The sequence below is a fragment of the Zalophus californianus genome, chromosome 9 (assembly GCF_009762305.2).
Source record: "Zalophus californianus isolate mZalCal1 chromosome 9, mZalCal1.pri.v2, whole genome shotgun sequence".
Taxonomy (NCBI): domain Eukaryota; kingdom Metazoa; phylum Chordata; class Mammalia; order Carnivora; family Otariidae; genus Zalophus; species Zalophus californianus.
In genome coordinates, this window is record NC_045603.1 from 3,761,050 (window position 1) to 3,780,923 (window position 19,874).

Genomic DNA, 19,874 nt, shown 5'->3' on the forward strand with positions numbered 1-19,874 from the left:
TGGCTCTCAGGGCCGGAGCGGCTCTGTCTTCACCTGTAACTACTGGGAGGCCAGCTGACGCTGCCCCCGGGGCCGGGGTCGGGGCGGGGGGGAGGGGCAGACATGCATTTGAGGAAAGAATGAAGAAAGAGCTTTTATTGGCTGATGGGCGCACTGGGTTTTATTTTCAGATGCTTCCCCTGCATCACATTACTTTAGACGAAGGGCTGTCATTTGGGGGCCACATTGTCCTAGGTCCATTCGAACCGAAGGACAGAAGGACCAGAGGTGAAGACCCCTGGGGAGTGGGGCGGGGGCTGCCCTGGGCTGAGGGCAGACGCTCTAGCCGGGGATTTTCAAGCCAAAAGTTCATCTCACGGCATCACTCAGAACTCACCAACCAATTTTAAAAAATAGTTTTATTTTTTAAAACCATTAAGGCAACACTGTACCCTGAAATTAACTCCTGACATTCATCAGTCTTACAGTAGGACATTCCAAACCTGTACATTCCCATAAATTCAGAATATTAAAATATGTGATCAATTCAATCTCCTAGCAGGAAACAGAATAAGACCGAAGATTTTTTTAAAAAAATTAAAGTTATAGTCATTTTTTAATTGCTTGGAACCGCTATCGGTTAATGTGACTCGGAAGATTCCATTTGCTCTTCTGTGCACACCCCTGCTCCCTGAGGCCCTGGATGGATGCCCCCTCCCAGACCCAGAGAGAGAACCCCAGAACCTGCTTGCTCTAAAAGATCTGCTTTGGAACTGCTCCTGTTTAGTATGAAGACCAGGGGTCTGTCAGCCCCTGAATACTTGGAGAGTATAAGGCACCAGAGTGGTAACAAACACACCAAGAAACCAAGCTCAGTCTTGCTTTGGAAATCTGCATCCATCTGATGTTCTGACATGTGTCAGTCAGACACTCTCAGTGCCATGGCCCTGTGGACATCAAGAAGTTCTGCTGAGATACTGCGAACGACCCACGGGAGCCTCACGGGGTCTGTGGTTCCTGTTGTATGCTTCGGGCTGGGCCATCTGGGGGCTGCCAGAGAACCACCGGTGCAAAATATGCCACCCGAAGATTTTGGATTGCCTGAGTGCTTTGGTAATAACCCACAGGTAATAACTCCGTGAAGAACAGACTGTGACCCACAACCCAGGAATAGTTCAGGTCTTCAGCAGGTCACTGCTGGGAGCAGTTAGTGACTCCGGACCTGGGTCTCTGGCCCCCTTGCCAGAAGAGACGGTGAAGACAGACTTGCTTGTGCTCGCATGTGACTCATGACGAAGGTAACAAAAAGCTGTGTGTGTGTGCACATGTATGTGCAACTGTACGTCACTTATATTCCAGCATCCTTTGTGTTTCCAGTAGGTTCCATGAGCCAGGCTACTAAGAGTATATGTCAACTAATACTGATTTCAAAAGAGTCCAAATCTTTGTTATTAGATGCACGATTGTAAGTTAGTAAAATACACTAAAATTTTTCTTAAACTTGAATCACAGTATTTAAGATATAGATATTAACATAGTTCATTTTACCATACAGTGTAGGAAAAATGACAAACACAATGACTGTGACCTTACTGGAAAGGGTACTGAGTGGTATTCATCTATTGTGAGGTACTCTTTTTTTTTTTTCCTTTGTTTTTTTTTAGGCCTGAAAAAAGGAACAGATATCTGTGCTTTTAAAAAGAAAAGATAGTTTCCAAAAGTGAATGATTTTACTTTGGAAAGATTGGTCACTCACTTGTCTTCAGGGCCCGAACCTTGACCTTCCTGCCCTGAGGAGGCCATGCTGAGGCCGGAGGACCCCCTGGGGCCAAGAGCCCTCACCTCGGGGCTCATGGTGGAGGGCGGGTCCCTGCACTGGTCTCCACGGTGCCCCAGTTTGTAGGATTAGCAAAGTTTAGATGTTGGGTGTGGGGAGAAGGGTTAGGGAGGAGGAGCCTGGTATATTCCCTTCTCCGGAGAAGCACTGGGGGAAGTACTTCACATTTGACCCAAACTAGCAAACATATTTTAAATAAAAAAAAAAACCTGATCCAGGTGTTAACCCTATCTCTGATGTTAAAAAAAAAAAAGTTTCTTAGTTTTTTTGTTTTGTTTTGTTTTGGCAAATAATGAACAGCTGGGGGGGGCCACAGGCGTCCTTGACGTTCTCCATTGCTTCAGTCAAGATGTGACATTGAACGTGGGTGCAGTTTGGTCTGTTCTGTTTGGCAAGGAATTCCAAAAGGTTGTGGCTGTATGTATTTCAGCTGGGCCACGTTATATGGTCCCCGTCCCCCCCACCCCCGTTTTCCCGAGGTGGGGCAGTACACGGTGACACTTGTCTTTGTCTCAGAGTGAAATGTCCAGAAGCAGATGGTCTGCTGAGAGCCCCATGCTAGACCTGAGAAGGTGTCCCAGGCCTCAGGCTGCTAGCCTCTCAGTTGCTGTCTGGATATGTGGGCCACACCCACAGCCTTTATGAGTCTCACTCCACAAAAACAGCATAATGGAAAGAATTCTGCAGTTCTTTAAACTAATGCATGAGGATTCATTGTCTTTTCCACTTTCAATATCACCTCTAATTTGCATTGTGGTTTCCAGAGAAATGTAATGGATCTCCTCTATCCTGAGTCAGAGGAAGGTTCACTGCCTTTATTCTTAACTCTGGTGTGTGTCACAGGCTGGGGGTCAATGACCATTTTCCTGAATTCTATTAAAATGGCATATATATATCCCAGCAAAAAATGTAGACTCAACCTTTGGAGCCTGGCAAGAATCTTTAATCCCAGGGGGAACCCTATAAATCAGCTTGGACCAAGAGTTAAGAGAAGCTGGGCCACTTTTTTTTAAAAGGAGAAGAACAAGTACAGAGAGCCTGGCTTTGGAGTCACCCGGTGCCGGGCTGTGCCAGTGCTATAAAGACTGGGTACGAGGGGAAAAAATTCCACGGACACTTGTTAATAAGCCGTAAGCCCTCGGTGGCTGGCACCGATCGTAGTTGGTGACTTCCACAGAGTGGGATGTCCTCGCTGTCCTGAATGGACACACTGCTGTGGACTTAAAAGACAGGCTTTAAGTGACACCCCAAGGAACACCTGCAGTGCAGGTTGGTCAAAACAGTGTACCCCTCTTGAAACAGGCATTTGTAAGACATTCCAGAGATGGGTGTGGCCGCTGGGTCGAGACAAAAACAACCAAACAAAAGACCACCCTCCATCATGTATGCAGTGGCTAGGTATCAAATGTGCTTGGTGCTGCTGTGGCTTGAAGAAGGAAGCGCGAGGAAGGAAGTGCCCAGAGGCAGCAAGGAGGCCCAGATGCGCCCCGCTAAGTCGGCCTGGAGGCATCTGCTTCCAGCTTCATCTGGCAGGGTCTCTCCCTGAGCAGGCTGCCTCGGCCAGCAGGTGCAGCGGAGGAGCAGGGGAGGCCCTCCACAGGGCGGGTCACCGGGGCCGGTGACTGTTCCCACTTCCAGACCTGGGTCATGCTCCAACTCACCCAAACTGGGGGCAGCAACTTCTGCACATGTGTGTCTTGGAGGCTCAACCAAAGTGCCTTTAAGAAGTCACATGACCTTCTGCCTCTCAGTGTGCAATCAAAGGTGTTTTAACTTCTGAATCTTATTCATAAATGATCTGACTATAGATGCTCCAAAAGGACCCCTAGTGTTTCGTGTACCTTAATTTTAACTGTGCCTTTTGATGTATCATATTGAGGTAGCTGTTATGCTGTAGATTTGGGGAAACAGTAGTTGCTAAATTAATAGTTTACTTATCGCACATTAAACAAAGGATTTTACTTGTGCCTTGAGCTTCTGCTCAGATCTTAGGATGCTGCCCTGTCTCTGGAACCCCCACATGATCCTTGAGGTTGTTCGTTCCCTTAGAGTTTCAGATGGCCCAGTGTAAGAAATGCATCCAAAATGCAGAAGGATACATGCTTGCTCTTAAAATGAAGAGTCCCTTTAAAACAAGGATAGCTCTCACAAGCATTCCTGAATGCACCATGCACCAAGGTTCTTCTCCTGGACTTCACATTCTTATTGACATATGTACACCTACTCTTCAGGGAGATGCTTGGAGTGCATCTCATCCGAGAGTTATAGGAAGGCCACGGAAACTCGAGAGCAAGGCGGGAAGAAAGGAGCGGCTCACTGGCGCTTTGATGATTCCCAAACTGTCCCTGCCTCTCACTCGTGCTGATGCAGTTGCCAGCATACTGGTTTTGATGATGCTGGGCTTCCCCAAGATGGCCACTGGTGTGTGCAGCCCTCAAGGTGGCAGGGGCAGGATTCTGCGTGTGGGACACCCAGCTGGAAATGCCCGGGAGGACGAAGGGGAGGGACCCTGTGGGACTGGGGAGAGAGGGCCAGGCTGGCCCCTGAGCTGGAGCTGCCTGCTGGGTTCAGGACTCGTTCCTTGTCAGTCCTGCAGACAAAGGCTGTTTGTAATTTTGTGGTCTCTGAGGCATTTGGGACTTGTGGCTACAAACAGTGACTTGCTGAAGGGCATCAAGGTGGTGGTGAGGGGAGCTGCACCACCTGCCGAGTTCCCCAGCAGAGGAGGGGCTCCGTGCTCTGGTCTGAGGCTTCTCGAACCTGTTCTGTCATACCTACCCCACTTCATGCTGACGTCTGCTGAAGTGCAGCAGGCAATAAATGCGCTTTAACAAGCCTCTACTGGAAACGCGACAGTATTCTGAACTGGTGAATAATCTGTCCGTATCTGACTATCGGTGGTCTGAGAAATCTTTGATTAGATGGCCCAAACATTCTGCTTGGCAATCAGTGACTGTTACTTAAAATGAACGGGAATCTGTGATTTTCTTCCCATCCGTACCAGTGAACGAATTCGAGTGACTTTCGAGCTGTGCTCTCTGCAGCCTCCTTCGTGGCCTCACCGGGAACATCGCTGGGAGTCTAGCCGGGCCCCAAGAGAGCCAAAGGCTAACACTAGCACTACAGAACCCGTGACTTTGGTGGCAGAATGCATGAAACAAGGAGCTTTTAAAAATAAGTTTTATGAAAACAGAACCAGAGTGAGCGACTTTTCTGAAAGCCTGGGTCTTGAGGGTCCCTTTCTGAGGCCACATCCACGAATGGCATCTGCCTGGGACACCTGAGAAGAGAGGCCAGTGGTTGCCAGCGGCAGCAAAGACGTGGCAGCGGCCCGAGGGGGCCTTGTCTTAGGGAAGAACGCCACGTGGACGTGCGTGCCCTCTGACTCTGGACGACCTCTGGACCGGTATCATTCATACGTGGAAATACTTTTATTTGCTTCCAACAGAGCCTTTGATTGGATCTCTCAACAAAATAAAAATGAAAACTACCACTAAGGTTTGATTTTGAGGAGGATGTGCCCGTTTTCACGTTCGCCTTCTCTAGTTGAAGCCTCACAGTTTTATCGTTCTCTCTCCTGTCGAATTTCCATGATGCTGACCTTGGGAACTTTACCAATTTCAATCCTAATCATTCTTCCAGAGCAAGTAGTAGCGACCTTCTAGAGCCCTGTTTTCTAGAGATGGGGGCGGGGCGCCAAAGGCACAGCCAGGTGCTACGAGCTGCCATGAGGCAGGGGGTCAGGCAGGGGCACGTGGCCAGCGACCGCCCTGCGGAGGTGTCAGCTCTGGCAGGCTCAGGCCGGGGTGGCCTTGAGGGCGGGGCTGCTGTAAATCCCCTGATGGGACATTTACGTACCACGGTGGACAGACAGAGAGAATCTTCCCAGGTCCATATGCTCTGGACGAAAACCACTATCAACACCGCTTTCATAACCAGACCGGGGTTGAGAAATGATCTTTGAGGCTGAAACAAATATTTCAGATGTTGGGAAAGCCGCCTTCCCTATGTAATTGGAAAACTGCCCCACGAAGGACTCTGTGCCTGTCCCGCTCATTCTCTACGTGGTCCCCTTGGGGCCCATGCTCCAAAGTCCTGTTCGCCTCACCTTCTACACCCTTGGGAGCAGCTACTACCACCGATAGTTAAAAAAATAAAGCTGCGTATTTTAAAAAGCAACACAGGAAAAGGCCAAGGAGCTGCCTTGACACATGGGGCCCAGAGGAACACTGACAAACAACTTGTCAGTTTGCCCCCGAAAACGCTATCATGGCCCCCAAACAATCTGACTCGGTTGGTTCCGATTTGATAGGAAACAGGTCAGAGGGATGGACAGCTGACATACATTCCGTTTGTCTTGCTCCTGCTGACTCCAGATGCCAGCTCGAAACAGGCAGAGCATCGAGTCCAGGGGGAGTCTTGAGATGCGGCTTTCTGGGATCTTCTACACAAACCTGGAAACAGGCCCTTCCGCCCTATTAAGTCACAACCACGAACACAATGAAAACCAACCGACTGCTGCGTTCGGATAGCTTATCAAAGAATCCTCTGAAATTTTAAATCCTATGATTAAGAAACAGCATGTTGTCTGTCTTCAAATTCAAGAAACAGAATTAGAGTCTTCCCAATAAATATTTTGCTGCTTTTTAAAAATACCTAACCTTTGGATTCATCTAGATTTACAGGATTATAAAAGTTAAAAAGTGCTGATTAGTTTTTAAAACGATAAGGGAGCGCAACAGTCAAAAGGCAGCAAAAGGCAAAGACAGACCACGTATTTCGAGGTCACCAGTTAATTCAGCGCTATGTTACTCATGTGATATCAAGAAATCTGCATTGATTAACATCAGGTGAGTTAAAATCAGACCGCTGGGCATCATTCCCCTTAATTTTCTAAGAACTGCCTATCAGCTACCTGTCACCAGCATTTTAATACTTCGCACGTTCTCAGAAGTACTGGTGTGAAAAAGAAGGAAATGTGGTCTAGGGTTCCGGTTACCTAGGGCTCATCCGTCCCATTCTCTGAGGTGAAAATGGTGGAATTTGTGCAAAGCCGACGTTGCTCCCGTTTCCCATCTGTAGTGCTGTTGACTTTGGAAGTCCTTGGCACGTGGCTTGTGTGTCTCACTTTCAAGCCCTCAGTACATGTCCCTGTAGATTTCTTGCAGCAGCGGGTGCAGGGCGGCGTCAGACTCCGTCTTTTTGATGACCTGCACGAGCTGCGCGTGCTCCGTGACGAGCTGCCGGAGGTCTGCCATTTTTTGAAGGAGTTTTGGGAAGAGGAAGGTGTTGTCTGGGTGGTTGGTCTGCAAGTGAAGTTTGAGCACGTGCACAATGCCCTCCTGCATTTTTTCAATGTGTCCCACGTTTAGAAGGCCGGGACGATCTATTCTCAAAAGAAAGAAGAGATGTTTGTGATAATCACTCCACTGACGCCTCGTAACTGTTTATCGGTTGGGGAAACCAAACATTCTTATTTTATGTGGCCTTTCTTTCTTATTCCGCCTTTGACTCGGCTGGAAGACAGAACTCCATTCTTCCAAAGTCACTGGGCCTACTGGGCAGACAGGACAAATACTCGGTCCTAAATATTTGTGTACCACCTTAAATCGACCAGCTGCCCTGCAGCATGGCCCTTTCATTTTGGGTTTATCTGATTACCACCGGTCAGGGGAAAAACCCCAAAACATTAGGAGTAACCATATATTCCAATGATGATTCAAACAACCAGTTTTGCATGAGATGAAATGAAGTACTTCTTCTTGAGTGAAAACCAGATACTTGGTTTCAAGTTTTCCATCACCATGTGAAGGAGTGTGACTGTGTTAGACTTGGTTTTGCGGTATAAAGCGCTGTGAGGCGTAGGGATGCTACAGCCTTCTGACACGAGCCGGCTGCACAGACTGGGGAACGGGACGTGCGTGGCGGGTGCCAGCTGCACAGGGTGCTGCCGAGCCCTGGGGAGGCCTGAGACCTGGTGCCGGCAGGTCAGCGAGCACACCACATGCCCTCCCTGCGGTAGCTCATCCGCAGGCACCGGCCCTCCCAGGACAGCCTGAGACCACGTGTCCTGCCTTGGGTCCAGAACACACCCTGTCCCTGTCCCTGTCCAATAGGCAGTGCTCTCTTTTAAGCCCCGTCCTTACTAGGATTGTTAAAAGTGTTGCTAAGGGTGTGGATTTTTTCATTGCTTTTTTTGGTTGTAAAATGAATATAATTACTCACTTTTTAAACAGATTAAAAAAAAAAACAGAAAGTGAATCCCCCTCATGAGGTTTAATGTGTATCACACCAGACCCTTTTCTATATATAGGATTGATACATGATTTTTTTTGAGAGAGAGAAAGAGCCAGCATGGGGGGGGGGAGGGGCAGAGGGAGAGAGAGAGAATCTGAAGCAGCTCCCCACTCGGTGTGGGGCCTGATACTGGGCTCGATCTCACAACCCTGAGTTCATGACCCGAGCCGACACCAAGAGTCAGAGGCTTAACTGACTGAGCCACCCAGGTGCCCCAGGATTGATATATGATTATAATTTCTTTTAGAAAACTGTGCTCCTACCACTCATAAGGGTGGTGCAATTGCTTTTTACCCACAACACTACATCTTGAGCATACAAAGGACAAGGGTGGCTTACGTACAACTGTTCTGCATTCTACATTTTTTGCCAGAGCATAAGGACTCCCTCCACCTGGCCGTGCGCAGCTGGATAGTTACAGGCACAGGCCTTGTGGGCCTTCCGGAGTCTGGGCGGCTGTGGCCAGCCTCAGCTCCACAAGTCAGCCAACTGTGGGGCATAGCACAGCTTCTAGCAGTTTGTGGTGGCGGTCGGTGGTCGCCCCATCGGTCTCCCCCAGGCTGGGTAAGGTCAGCTGAGTTCACAGTATACGGGTGACCTTCTTCTACCAGGACAGGGTTATTTAAAGGAACAGGACACTGAGCCAAAATTCTGGGAGCTGCAGAGCCAGGTCCCTGCAGAGAGGCCCAGATTTTCCTTCACTGGGATCCATTTCCTTTGGCAAAGCGAACTGCAAACACTGCCAGTTAGCTACTGATATTTTTCATTATGAAATAGAATAAATATACCAATAGTGAGATAAACTCTACTAACATCTGTATGGCATTTCATAGAATACTGTCTATGATATGGATATAATACTATAATAATAGAATTATATAACAACAACAATACGCACCACATATCATGATTCTAATATGTATTAGATATTAGATATGCTAGATAAAATTATATTACCATTGCACCTAAAATATTTGATAGTTATACTTAGAATATTATGTATGTAACATAATTATGAATGGAACATTTATATAATGTACAAACATGTATTTATATATAATAACGTATGCTATACTATGATACAATATGATATAATTCTCACTTAATTCCCAGTGGTGGTGACGCAGGGGCTCAGACGCCCTCCCGCCTGCCAGTGTGCACTCCACTGTGCACCACTCACGCACAGACCAGATTTACTGCTGTCCTGCGGGATAGGAGGCTGCAGGTGACGTGGCACCAGATTCGGCCAATGACTTACCTCCACAGCAAATTATAGCAGCCACAAAAAGGGAGATATCACTGTCGTCCAGCTCTAGCGCGTTGAACTTCATTGCAAAATCAAACTTAGGTTCCATGATATCACAAAATGGTTTCCTTAGGCTCTTTAGGAATTCACGAGTTATAAAACCATTTCCATATGCTACCAGCATCCCGTCTTTATTCATCACAGAAGACAGCATGGCAAATATGGCCTCATAAACTCCATATTTCAGCAAAGTGACCTGATCATTCAAGTCCAAGTTGGCGAAGCCAGGGATGGACTTGGCGAACTCAGTGAGCTCAGTGACGGTCTCCACGGACGTGCACTGGCAGCAGTGGAAGATGCGGACTTCTGCCTCCTTGTTCTGGATGCCATTGGCCACCAACTTGGCCACCAGAGTCTTCTCAGCCATACACAATGTCTCCATGTCGTGTATGACAAAGGGCTGCAAAGAAAGACATGGAAATGAGCCAGGTCACTGGTGACAGGCTGTCCTCTTAATTATCAATGAACTGATGAGCAGCCACTGTCTGTAGGTCACCTGCGGAGAAGTGCAACATGAACAAAATGCAGTCTTCGTCCTTAAATAACCTCAGAATTGGTTGGGGACACAAAGACATTCATAGGGAACTAGCAATACAAATCAGTAAGATAATAATCATCAGTGCCTGACACTGGGTGGGGATTTCATTGTTATGAAAGGTAAGTCCTGATTTCGGCAATAAAGCTAACGAGAATATTCGCAAAGCACTTTATTAATACTTTATGACATTCTCTGAACTCCTAAATACCTCTGCAATGGCCCTAACTACAATAACTTTGACATTTTTATCACTGAAGAACAGTTGACACACAATGTTACATGAGTTTCAGGGGCACAGCATAGCGTGACTCGTGATTCGACACGTCTGCACATTAGGCGGTGCCCGCCCCTCGAGCGGAGTCGTGACAACGTAACTACAACATTACTGACCGTAGTCCTCCTTTTCATCCTCAGGGCTTATTAATTTTATAACTAAAAATGTGTGCCTTCACCTCTTTCCCTCATCCCTACAGTAATTCTTAATTTTACCATTTTATGAACTTTGGAGATAACCATTGTTACCTGACACTGCCGCATGAGTAAATTTGGCACGTAAATAGAACTTGGAAAGTTGGTGTTCATGTTTGCGTAGCAATAAGCAAACAAGCATTGTTAAGCCCTTGCTCTCTGGGGGTAACCTGGGCAAATCTTGAAGGACCCTCACCTCCTTGAGTGTAGGACTGAGATCTGCACTTCGGTGCTCTGTGTTCTGGAACAAGTGCAAACCCGTGGACCAGCAGCCTACATGTGGCCATATACCATTTGCTTCTAAGCCCACGGGTCCTGCCATTTTCTAAGTACCTAGTGGAGGAAAGAAGAGACGGTTGGCCCTATTATTTGAAGCCAGCATGGCCAGAAGGGATCATATATCTGGTGGGGCACAGGGGAACAACATGAATGTTTTGTGCTGCTGGCCAAAATGTACACCGGATCTGTGCGTGGAGCAGAAGAAATGACAGTCTCTCGGCTATCTCTCTGATTTATAATGTGTTCTATAGATCAGTAATGAGGTGGGCCGAAGCATTATTTTCAATTCCTACCAGGATACACAAAATGTAGAATGCCTAAGCAGCTCATGATTTTAAGACTCACTCTGCCAATGGGCAAAACATGTCACTGACACTCTATCTGGCCCCACGGCACGATGTGTCCCCTATTCCTGGGCTCCCAAGAGCACCTAGAGGAACCACAGCAAAAAAACATCTTCAGGGCACCTGGAGGGTGTCCTTGTCTCAGACGCAAGGCAAGCGTGTTGGAACAATGCAAGGGATTGTCTTAGAAATGTTTAAGCAAAATCAGAATTTGCAATGCAGCGTTGGACAAAAAAAAAATAATTTGATTCTAAGTCTGAAGAAAGGGGATACTCGAAAAATTACCTGTGCGTGAGTGAAAACAATCTGAATACAAAATTCAAAGCCAAAGTCCTGACTATCTCAAGTCTGGTTAAGGAAGACTAAAACCATCTCCTTCCAAACACTGTAAAAGCAGGCCGGATTACTGTTGTTTGGGGAAAGTTTGGGGGCAGTTCTGTTTTCTGGGAAGTTGCTCACATTGAAGGAATTAACATTCTAGGGATACGCAGCAGTATCCCTTCAATTCCAGAAAATACACTAGTAGGCCACCTTGGCTGTATCCCTGGCTTTGTAACCTTCGGCAGAAACAAAGGCATTAAAAACAAAAGTTGTGTGGTCCAAAGAAATTTGGGAAACGCTGAGTTAAATGATGTTAGCGCCTTCCAGACTCTCTACCGCAGCAGGTGTGTGCTGGGGAAGCTTCAGGAACAGGGACAGGCTGGGCATGGGTTCCCCAAATGTGTGATCCCAGAGCACTTGCGTCCTTTGCTGAAGATTCTCATGACCGGCGCGGGACCGGCCATGGAATTTGCAGGGCTTGGGGCAAAATGAAAACGTGGGCCCCCTTGTTCAAAAATGATGAAGAATTTCAAGACAGCAACAGCAGGGAATGAAATCCCAATGCGGGGCCCTTCCAGGCAAAGGGCCTTGTGAAACAGGACACACGCCCGTGAAACCCGCCTGGGACTAGTTTTATGTGAAACATATTCTCGTAAATGGGGATGTATCTGGTACAAATACTTCATTTCATTTTTATAAAATTATCACTTGGATTTTAAGAAGGCAGGCCCTCATTAACAGACAAAATTAGAAACCATCTCAATTCAAAACCAGTGCTAACATTTAGAAACCAATGTTTATGGAAACTCAAGAGAAAATGCATATACTAACACGCTTGATAAACACTGTTGATAGGACTATTTAAAAAAATCCATGCTGCTTATATTTAATTATGGAATGCGCCTTTTATACTTAAGTTTGAATATGAATGTATCTGACATCACAGGTGGTCATTTCAGATAAATAAAGCATGTTGTCAGGAGTTTAAATAGCACGAGGCAGAAAGCTGCCCAGCCCCCACCCCCAAATCACTCCCCACCAAGACCAGAAGGTTCTCCTAACTGACATCTATCACTCGTGCTCACGCCTGATGGTGTTCTGTGTGTGTTAATGATGCTACTGACAAGAACTCATCTTTACATACATCTAAATAGCATTTTCTACATAAAATCAGGCAGCACCATCTTTTAGGAAAAAATTGTGATTTATTGGTAGAATTGCTTTGGATGAAACCATTTAATAAGCTTTTGGTTAGATTTTACTACACATTTCAAGAAACGGTATAAAATATTAAGTATGTTTTTTAATCTTAAGGCAACTTAAGTTGTCGGTGTAATACTTCAGCATAACACCGCGGGCAAAACCCCACCACGTGGCGCATCATCCCCCCAAAGCCATTTCAGGATGGTGCCCAGGGGGCCCCTTGTCCCAAAGATCTTGAAACGCTGAGAATAATGTTGAAGGCCCTTCCAAAACGCATGTTAGAATCTATTCTCGGCCACGTGCCAAAATCTCATCCCCTTGCTTCATTCATTCTTCTCAGACAAGACACTTGACTGTTAACTGACTGGCTACAAAGCACTCATGATTTTGTCTAAAATTCAATTATCTTCTTAGAGGACACAGATTCTCCATGACTGAAGACATTCAAAGACTCTAAAGATGATTCCTGACGATTTTGAGCAATATGGGAACCTTTGAGATAAACATGTGCCGTCCCCTTCATTTGAATGAAGGAAGTTATGACGGTCTGTGACATTACAGAATGAGAGTACTCGTGCATTCTTGCATTCCCGTGGACTTCAGTGCTCCTCACCCTCTCACTGCATGTGGCCTCCTGGAGAGGCTTCTTGTATTTTTAACACCTCAAGCGTCAACACACCAACTTTTTAAGATGCTGTTGAAAAGCACGTCTTTTGGAAGCCAAGTTCAGATGGGACCGATGTACCCCCGTGCCTCCGCTCTGCTTCTGTTTCTGCTACCCTCAAGTCACAGGGCAGCCGGGGCCCTGACGAGCTCCGACCGGGTCACTAAGGGCCCTGGTGGTTGTCTGGCCTCCGGTTCTGAAATCTCCGCAGCTCAGACCGGCCCCAGGCCCAGACAGAAACGTTCAGTACCTCTCCCACCACCCTCAGCCCTCAGCTAACACCCATCTTTTCCCAAAACAATGGGATCTACAGGCTTCCGGCAGCTTCCTTCCTCCTCCCAAGACCCTCTGTCCACCGTCTCCCGGCCACCTTCCCACAGCATCCCCCTTCTGGCCCACCCAGCCCCTAACCGGTTCGAGGTGAGCTGTAGGTCTTCGTGCTATATGATCTACAGGCCACGGAAAAGAGAAAAGCAGAGGCTGTGTCCCACACTGTGAGCTCCGAGCTTGGGCCAAGGGGGACAGGGCTCCTTCCAAGAGTGTGCAGATCTCAGTGGGGTATGCAGAAGGGTACTCCGTGGAAATGAGACTGATACTAAACAAGAGTGTTTGGTTACGAGTAAAGTTGACTTTTAAGTTTCCTTTAAATTCTAAAACCCCAAGAGAGAAATGGAAGGAAGATCTCTCCTAACCATTTCCAGGAGAGAAACTCAAAATTAAAAGGTTACTTTGCTTTCACCCTTATGATCCAGAAAGGGTCTAATTTATAAAAGCCCCTGGGGCCTCCCAGCATGGGTGTGGTTTTACCAATTTAATAGAGTTTGCTTGAGCCCTTCTGAAATGTCTCAGCCTATTTAATTGGAGAATTTTACTGAAGAATTAAAGACTCAGTAAAAGAGGTTTGGTTTGTTCATGAAAGTAAATAGCTTGTGAAATACTTCATTTTCCTGTGACTAAAAATTCCAGCTTGTAATTCCCAATCAGGATCGCTTTAAGCTACTCATTAGTACGAATTAAACCTGTTTTGCCATGCTCGTAGGAAAAAGGTAAAAATATCTTCATTAGCCAACCCTGGGCTGGCCCCTCTTTGAAGTAGCTCTGAGATCAGTTCTGCAATGAACACAGGGACTGAGCCGACCGCGGGGCTGGGGGCGGGTGGCAGAGTGCACTACAGAAAAGGCCCAGAACGGTCCAGAAAAGACAACAGAGTTTCTGTGAACAAACAGCCCTTTCTAAACCCAGAGATGTCCTTGCCTTTTCACTGAAGAAACAGGGGTGGGATGGGTGGGGGGCTGCAGGGCAGGGGGGTTGGAGAGGACGGAGGAGATTTAGGGGAAGGAGCCGGAACACTGTTGAGGGAAAGAAAATGCTTTCATTTTCTGGCATTAAAATAGAAATTTAAGAAAAAAAATAGAGGTGTTTAAAAAAATGCACTTAAGAGATGACCCTAAGCTATTAACCAGATTTTTTTCTTTTCTTTTCTTTCTTTCTTTCTTTCTTTTTTTTTTTTTTTTTTTGGTTTATTAATTACACAGTCATTGTAATGACCTCGTTGCTAGGAGCTCTGAGGTGGAGGAACCTGAAGATCGGAGTTGCTGATAAGCTGCCTCGGCCTGCTGCCTCGGGGCCCACAAAGCCGTCCTGCCTTCCCGCCATCCAACGGCTGTTTCCTTAGCCCCTCCCTGCGGCCAGGGGGGCACCTCAGGCAGCAGCCCAAGCAGCAGCGAGGTCACCTACCGGGTTATTGCTGGCCTTCCCCGCGAGGATGACCCGGGCCTTGACCTTGTTCATGTTGAAGTTCTTGAGGTAGGCCTCATAAATTCTCTTGGCGAGGGACTTCAGATCTGCCGTTTCTGCATCTTCTGGGTCATGTTCACAGGTGAGAATTTCCGCTTTCAGTTTTGCTTTTTCAGATCTTGGCATTCGTCCAAAGCGAATTGCTGGGGGCGGGGAGGGGGGGACATGGGAGAGAATGGGAAGGGGGCAGAGGTGAGCACTGGGGCGCATGGCAGGGGACCGGCCGCTGGGCGGAGAGTGCGCACCGAGAACTCGACCACCAGCGAGCGCAAAGCTGCCCCTCGGGACTAGTCAACGTTCTATTCCGGAGAGAGGAAAATAAAACTCAACTCTCCATCAATTTTGGACTCTTTCAAAAGGTTAAAAGGAAAGGCAATCCCTCATTTCGTCAACAGGATCGGTTGAAGGTTGTTTACTGTCATGAGGTCCCAAATTGACCCTTAGTTCAAGGAGATGGCAGTTTCCCCCAGGGCGAGTTCATGTGACACCTTTTTCTTTGTCCAGAAGGTGGACATGCAACTGCTAGGAATTAGTCATTTTAGATTTACCCTCGCGTCATCATTGGCACGTTCTAAAAGGACAGTAGGTTTCAGAATAATGACATTCGCCATGTGGGATGGTGTTTGCAATGGCACATGCTTCGTGCAGACTCTGGGACCATTCTGGCGTCCTGGGGGGCGTTTCCAATCGGGCTGAAAAGCTTCCATCAAAGTCTTACCGTGAGAAGTGTCTAAGTGGAATTCCAGGAGCTCTGCTGCGTCTCAGCTATGTGACACTGCTCCCTTTCTGGGCTATTCTGGTTGCAAAATGATCTGGGCACTAAGTGTTGCCACACATTCATTCAAAACACAGTCTGTGGCGGCCAGACAAGGGAGGTAAGCTGAGGCACGGGCTGGGGAAGTACACTAGACAACCTTACCTACCGTTATGGGACATCCCGACCGAAAGGCACTTGTGGAAACGACAGTATTGGCACTTATTCCGGTTCTTTTTCTGAATCTTGCAGCTGCGGTCACATTTGTCATAGGCCAGCTTCAGCCGGATGGTCCTCCGGAAGAAACCCTGTGGGACGGACGCACGGTTGGGGAGGGGCTGCGGTGGGCCGCTAAGTCAGCATCGCGGCTTTACTCACATTTCTGGTCGTTCACTTACTGTACTTCCCAAGTGGACTGAAATTAGCGAAATCGTTCTAAGAAGTCTTACTTAATTGGGACAAATTGAAAAATTTAAATTTCATTACGTGTAAGATGAAAAACTAACAAAATGAGGCAAAATTCAAAGTCGTTTCAAGACGTCCTCATCTGGCTTGGGAAGACCCGGTTATGGTCTCCCAGAGTCACTCAGTCCTGTCCCCATTCATACAAGTGTCACTTTCCCTCCCCAACTCACGTCCAGATTTGTGACTACACAAATCTCTACGTAAGAGAATACTAACTCCCTGAAAGACAAAAATTATAATAAACCAATAAAAGGAAGCCACCTGTTTGTAAACAACGCTCGTGCTTTACAAAAGCACTAAACTCTACCCAGTAAGAAACTTCAGGACTTAGTCCACGAGAAACAAAATGTAACAACAGGAACTCAGGCACAGCCAGGTAGGAAAGGCTACTTTACAGGTTCATGGTCAGAAGGCTTGTGAAGGCGTCTGTATTTGCTCTGGTTCTTTTTCTGTTTGCTTCCCACTCATTCCTGCATATTTCAGATGGGCAGGTCCGGTGGGCCTGCGGCAGCGGGGACAGCAATTTCTTGGGGCCCTGGCCTCCAAGGCCAGCCCGGGCTCAGGCGCGGCATTGCTGTGTCAAGGACGCGGGTCGTGCCTGCACCAGGAGAGGCTGTGGTATCTTCCAAAAGTCAGTAAACTGTCTCAGCACGCACAGGGGAAGGAGATTTCTGATTTTAACCGAACACTGAGATAATGCGATTCCCCCACATATCAGGTACATGAAGTACCAGAGCTGGAGAGTGTACACAAAGTCCTAAAAGCATGATGTGGGGGCCTGACACCTCTGATGGCCAGATCTTTTTAGTGATGATGAAAATCTGTGTTTAAAATAAAAGGAAGCACCCGTCGTCCCGAGCAGGGACTCTCCTCCCTGCCGGGGTCCACCGTACCTTGCAGCCTTCACACGCATGAACTCCGTAATGGTAGCCTGAGGCTTTGTCCCCACAGATTCTGCATTCAATGTTCAAGGCTATGCTGGAAGGTTCATCAGCACTACCGGGAGCCACTGGGTAAGTGACCGACGAGGGGCTTGAAGCTGGTGAGAGGGTGTCTGAGAACAGAGGAGAAAGACTGATGAGCATTCCAGACACCATCATCGATTCTATACCAGGTTTACGAGGACATGATTGCGTTGTGGGGAGGCGCCGGCTAGTGGGCAGAGTTCCCAGCCTGGGCTGGCCCCTGTCCTGGGCTGTCCCACCCCTGCCTGGGTGCCTCCAGTTACCATCGTGGCATCCCCAAACCTGCCGCTGGGCCGCCCCCGGGTTCTGGACCCACACACCCAGCTGTCTCCCCTCCCCCACCCCGGCTCGGCCTACACACAATTTGTACTCTGCTTCCCTCCAGCTCTTCTGCAAATGTTAACTCAGTAAATCACACCAGAACACAGGATAAAAATCCGTGTGGGCAACACTAAAGGCAACAATCCATGAAAGATTACCAAAAAAATTAGGTTGGACTTTCTTAAAATTAAAAAACTTCTTTCTGCTCTGCAAAAGACACTGCCAAGAGAATGAAAAAGACAAGCCACAGGCAGGGAGGAAATATTCGCAAAACACACATCTCATAAGAGACTTGTATCCAAAATACACAGAGAGGTCTTAAAACTCAACGATAAACAACTCAATTAAAAAATGGGCAGAAGATCTGAACAGATACCTCACTGAAGAATGGTAGCAAATCAGTATCACTTGTCATTAGGAAATTGTGACTTAAAACGAGACATCACTAGGCACCTATTAGACTGGCTAAAACAAACATGAGCGCCTGGGTGGCTCAGTCGGTTAAGCGTCTGCCTTCGGCTCAGGTCATGATCCCGGGGTCCTGGGATCGAGCCCCGCATGGGGCTCCCTGCTCCGCGGGAACCCTGCTTCTCCTCTGCCTCTGCCCTTCTCCCTGCTTGTGCATGCCCTCTCTCTCCTGTCTCTCTCTCAAATAAATAAATAAATAAATAAATAAATAAATAAATAAATAAATAAAATCTTTAAAAAAAATTAAAGAGACCCCTGACGACACTGCATGCTGGCGAGAATGTGCAGCGACAGGAATGCTCGCTCGTGGCTCCTGGGACGGTAGAATGGTGCAGCCGCGTTGGACGACAGTTTGGCAAAACAGTCTTAAAGGGATTGCACTCCTAGGTACTTACCCAAGTGATCTGAGGACTGAGTTCACACAAAAACCTACACACGGATGTCTATACAAGCTTTAGTGTTAATCTCCCCAAATCAGAAGTAACCAAGACGCCCTTCGATAGGTGGAGGGATAAAAAGAAAGGCCGGCCTGAAAAGGTTACAAACTATACAATTTAAATACCTGACGTTTGGGGAGGCTGAACTATAGGTTCGGTACAAAGGTGAGTTGCTGGGGGCAGGGTGGGAGGGATGCTGAACAGGCGAAACAGAGGTTTTTTTGGAGACGGTGAAACAATTCATATGAGAACGTAATGGTGAAGACACAACATGATGCGCTCGTCAAAACCCACAGAACTTTACAGCACAGAGCGAGGCTTCAATGTGTGCAAACAAAAATCATTTAGGGGGTTGGGGGTCCCCCGGGGGAGTACAGAGTATGACGAAGCAAGCTCACCGTGTCACACAGGTACGGAACGGCCTCCCTGAAGGAGGCGTGGAGAAGACGCCACCCGAGGAAACTTGGAAACGAGTGGCCTCTGTGGGACCAAAGGCGTGTCAGCATGGGGTGTCTGCGGATAAAGCGGCCCCCACAGGGATACGGGTTAGCCACCCTGACGCCACCATTGTGTAGACCGGAGACAGACCATGAATGGAAGGAATGGTGGCGTGGGAGCTTGCAGATCAGCTGGGAGAGGTGAGAATGGCCCACGTGGTGGCCGGTTGGCACCGCAGGCATCGGGGCAACAGACAGAGATACCGAGGGCTACATACAGAAATATTCATGGACCTGTGTATGTACGTGGATTAGTACAGGCCCGTATCTTTTTGATCCATCAGCTAAAAGAGCCTAAAAGAAAAGACACTGCAGCAGCGGCCAGGACTCTGACAAGGCTGGACAGAGCTCTGGGACCACCACTCACAGTGAAAGCCTCGGAATCCACCAGCCGTCAGGTAAAGGGACTCAAAAGGGTTTTGCCTCAGTACTGGGGCACACTTAAACTGTAGGATCAACACTGTTATGGTTCCATCTAACACAAGACCTGAAAGGTCAAACATTTTCCAAGTAACTTCACTGTGTCTCAGGACAAAACTCAGAAGTATTTATGGGAATACAAAAATATCCATCATGAACAAAGTTCATAATGCATGGCATCCAATAAAAAAAATTACAGGGGCGCCTGGGTGGCTCAGTCGGTTAAGCGTCTGACTCTTGATTTCGGCTCAGGTCATGATCTCAGGGTCAGGCTGCACCTGAACTAACACAGATGATTAAAGTTATGACTGTATCCTAAGTGTTCAAGGATCTGGATGAAAGACTGGAGACTGGGCGGAAAAGAACCGTGTCACACTTCTAGTGAGTTAGACTACACCACCTGGTGTGAGAAGTACACTGGATGGGATCAGAGCCAGCTTAGACACTGCAGAAGAAAAGATTAGTAGACTTGAAGACACAGCAAAAAAACTATCCAAAATGAAACACTGAGAGA

General features: G+C 47.5%; 1 protein-coding gene across 2 annotated transcripts in view; it reads right to left on the bottom strand.

Moving 5' to 3' along the window:
• Window positions 1–6,728: 6,728 nt before the first annotated feature.
• Window positions 6,729–19,874, bottom strand: part of PPARA (peroxisome proliferator activated receptor alpha) — a 61,910-nt gene continuing 48,764 nt past the window's right edge. For both annotated transcript variants that reach the window (XM_027591609.1, XM_027591608.1), the window contains exons 4-8: window positions 17,146–17,306; window positions 15,957–16,095; window positions 14,974–15,176; window positions 9,372–9,819; window positions 6,729–7,202 (exon numbers count right to left, since the gene is read on the bottom strand). In XM_027591609.1, the coding sequence (XP_027447410.1) occupies window positions 6,955–7,202; window positions 9,372–9,819; window positions 14,974–15,176; window positions 15,957–16,095; window positions 17,146–17,306 (1,199 nt within the window). In that variant the 3' untranslated portion in view covers window positions 6,729–6,954. The remainder of the gene's footprint in view (window positions 7,203–9,371; window positions 9,820–14,973; window positions 15,177–15,956; window positions 16,096–17,145; window positions 17,307–19,874) is intronic.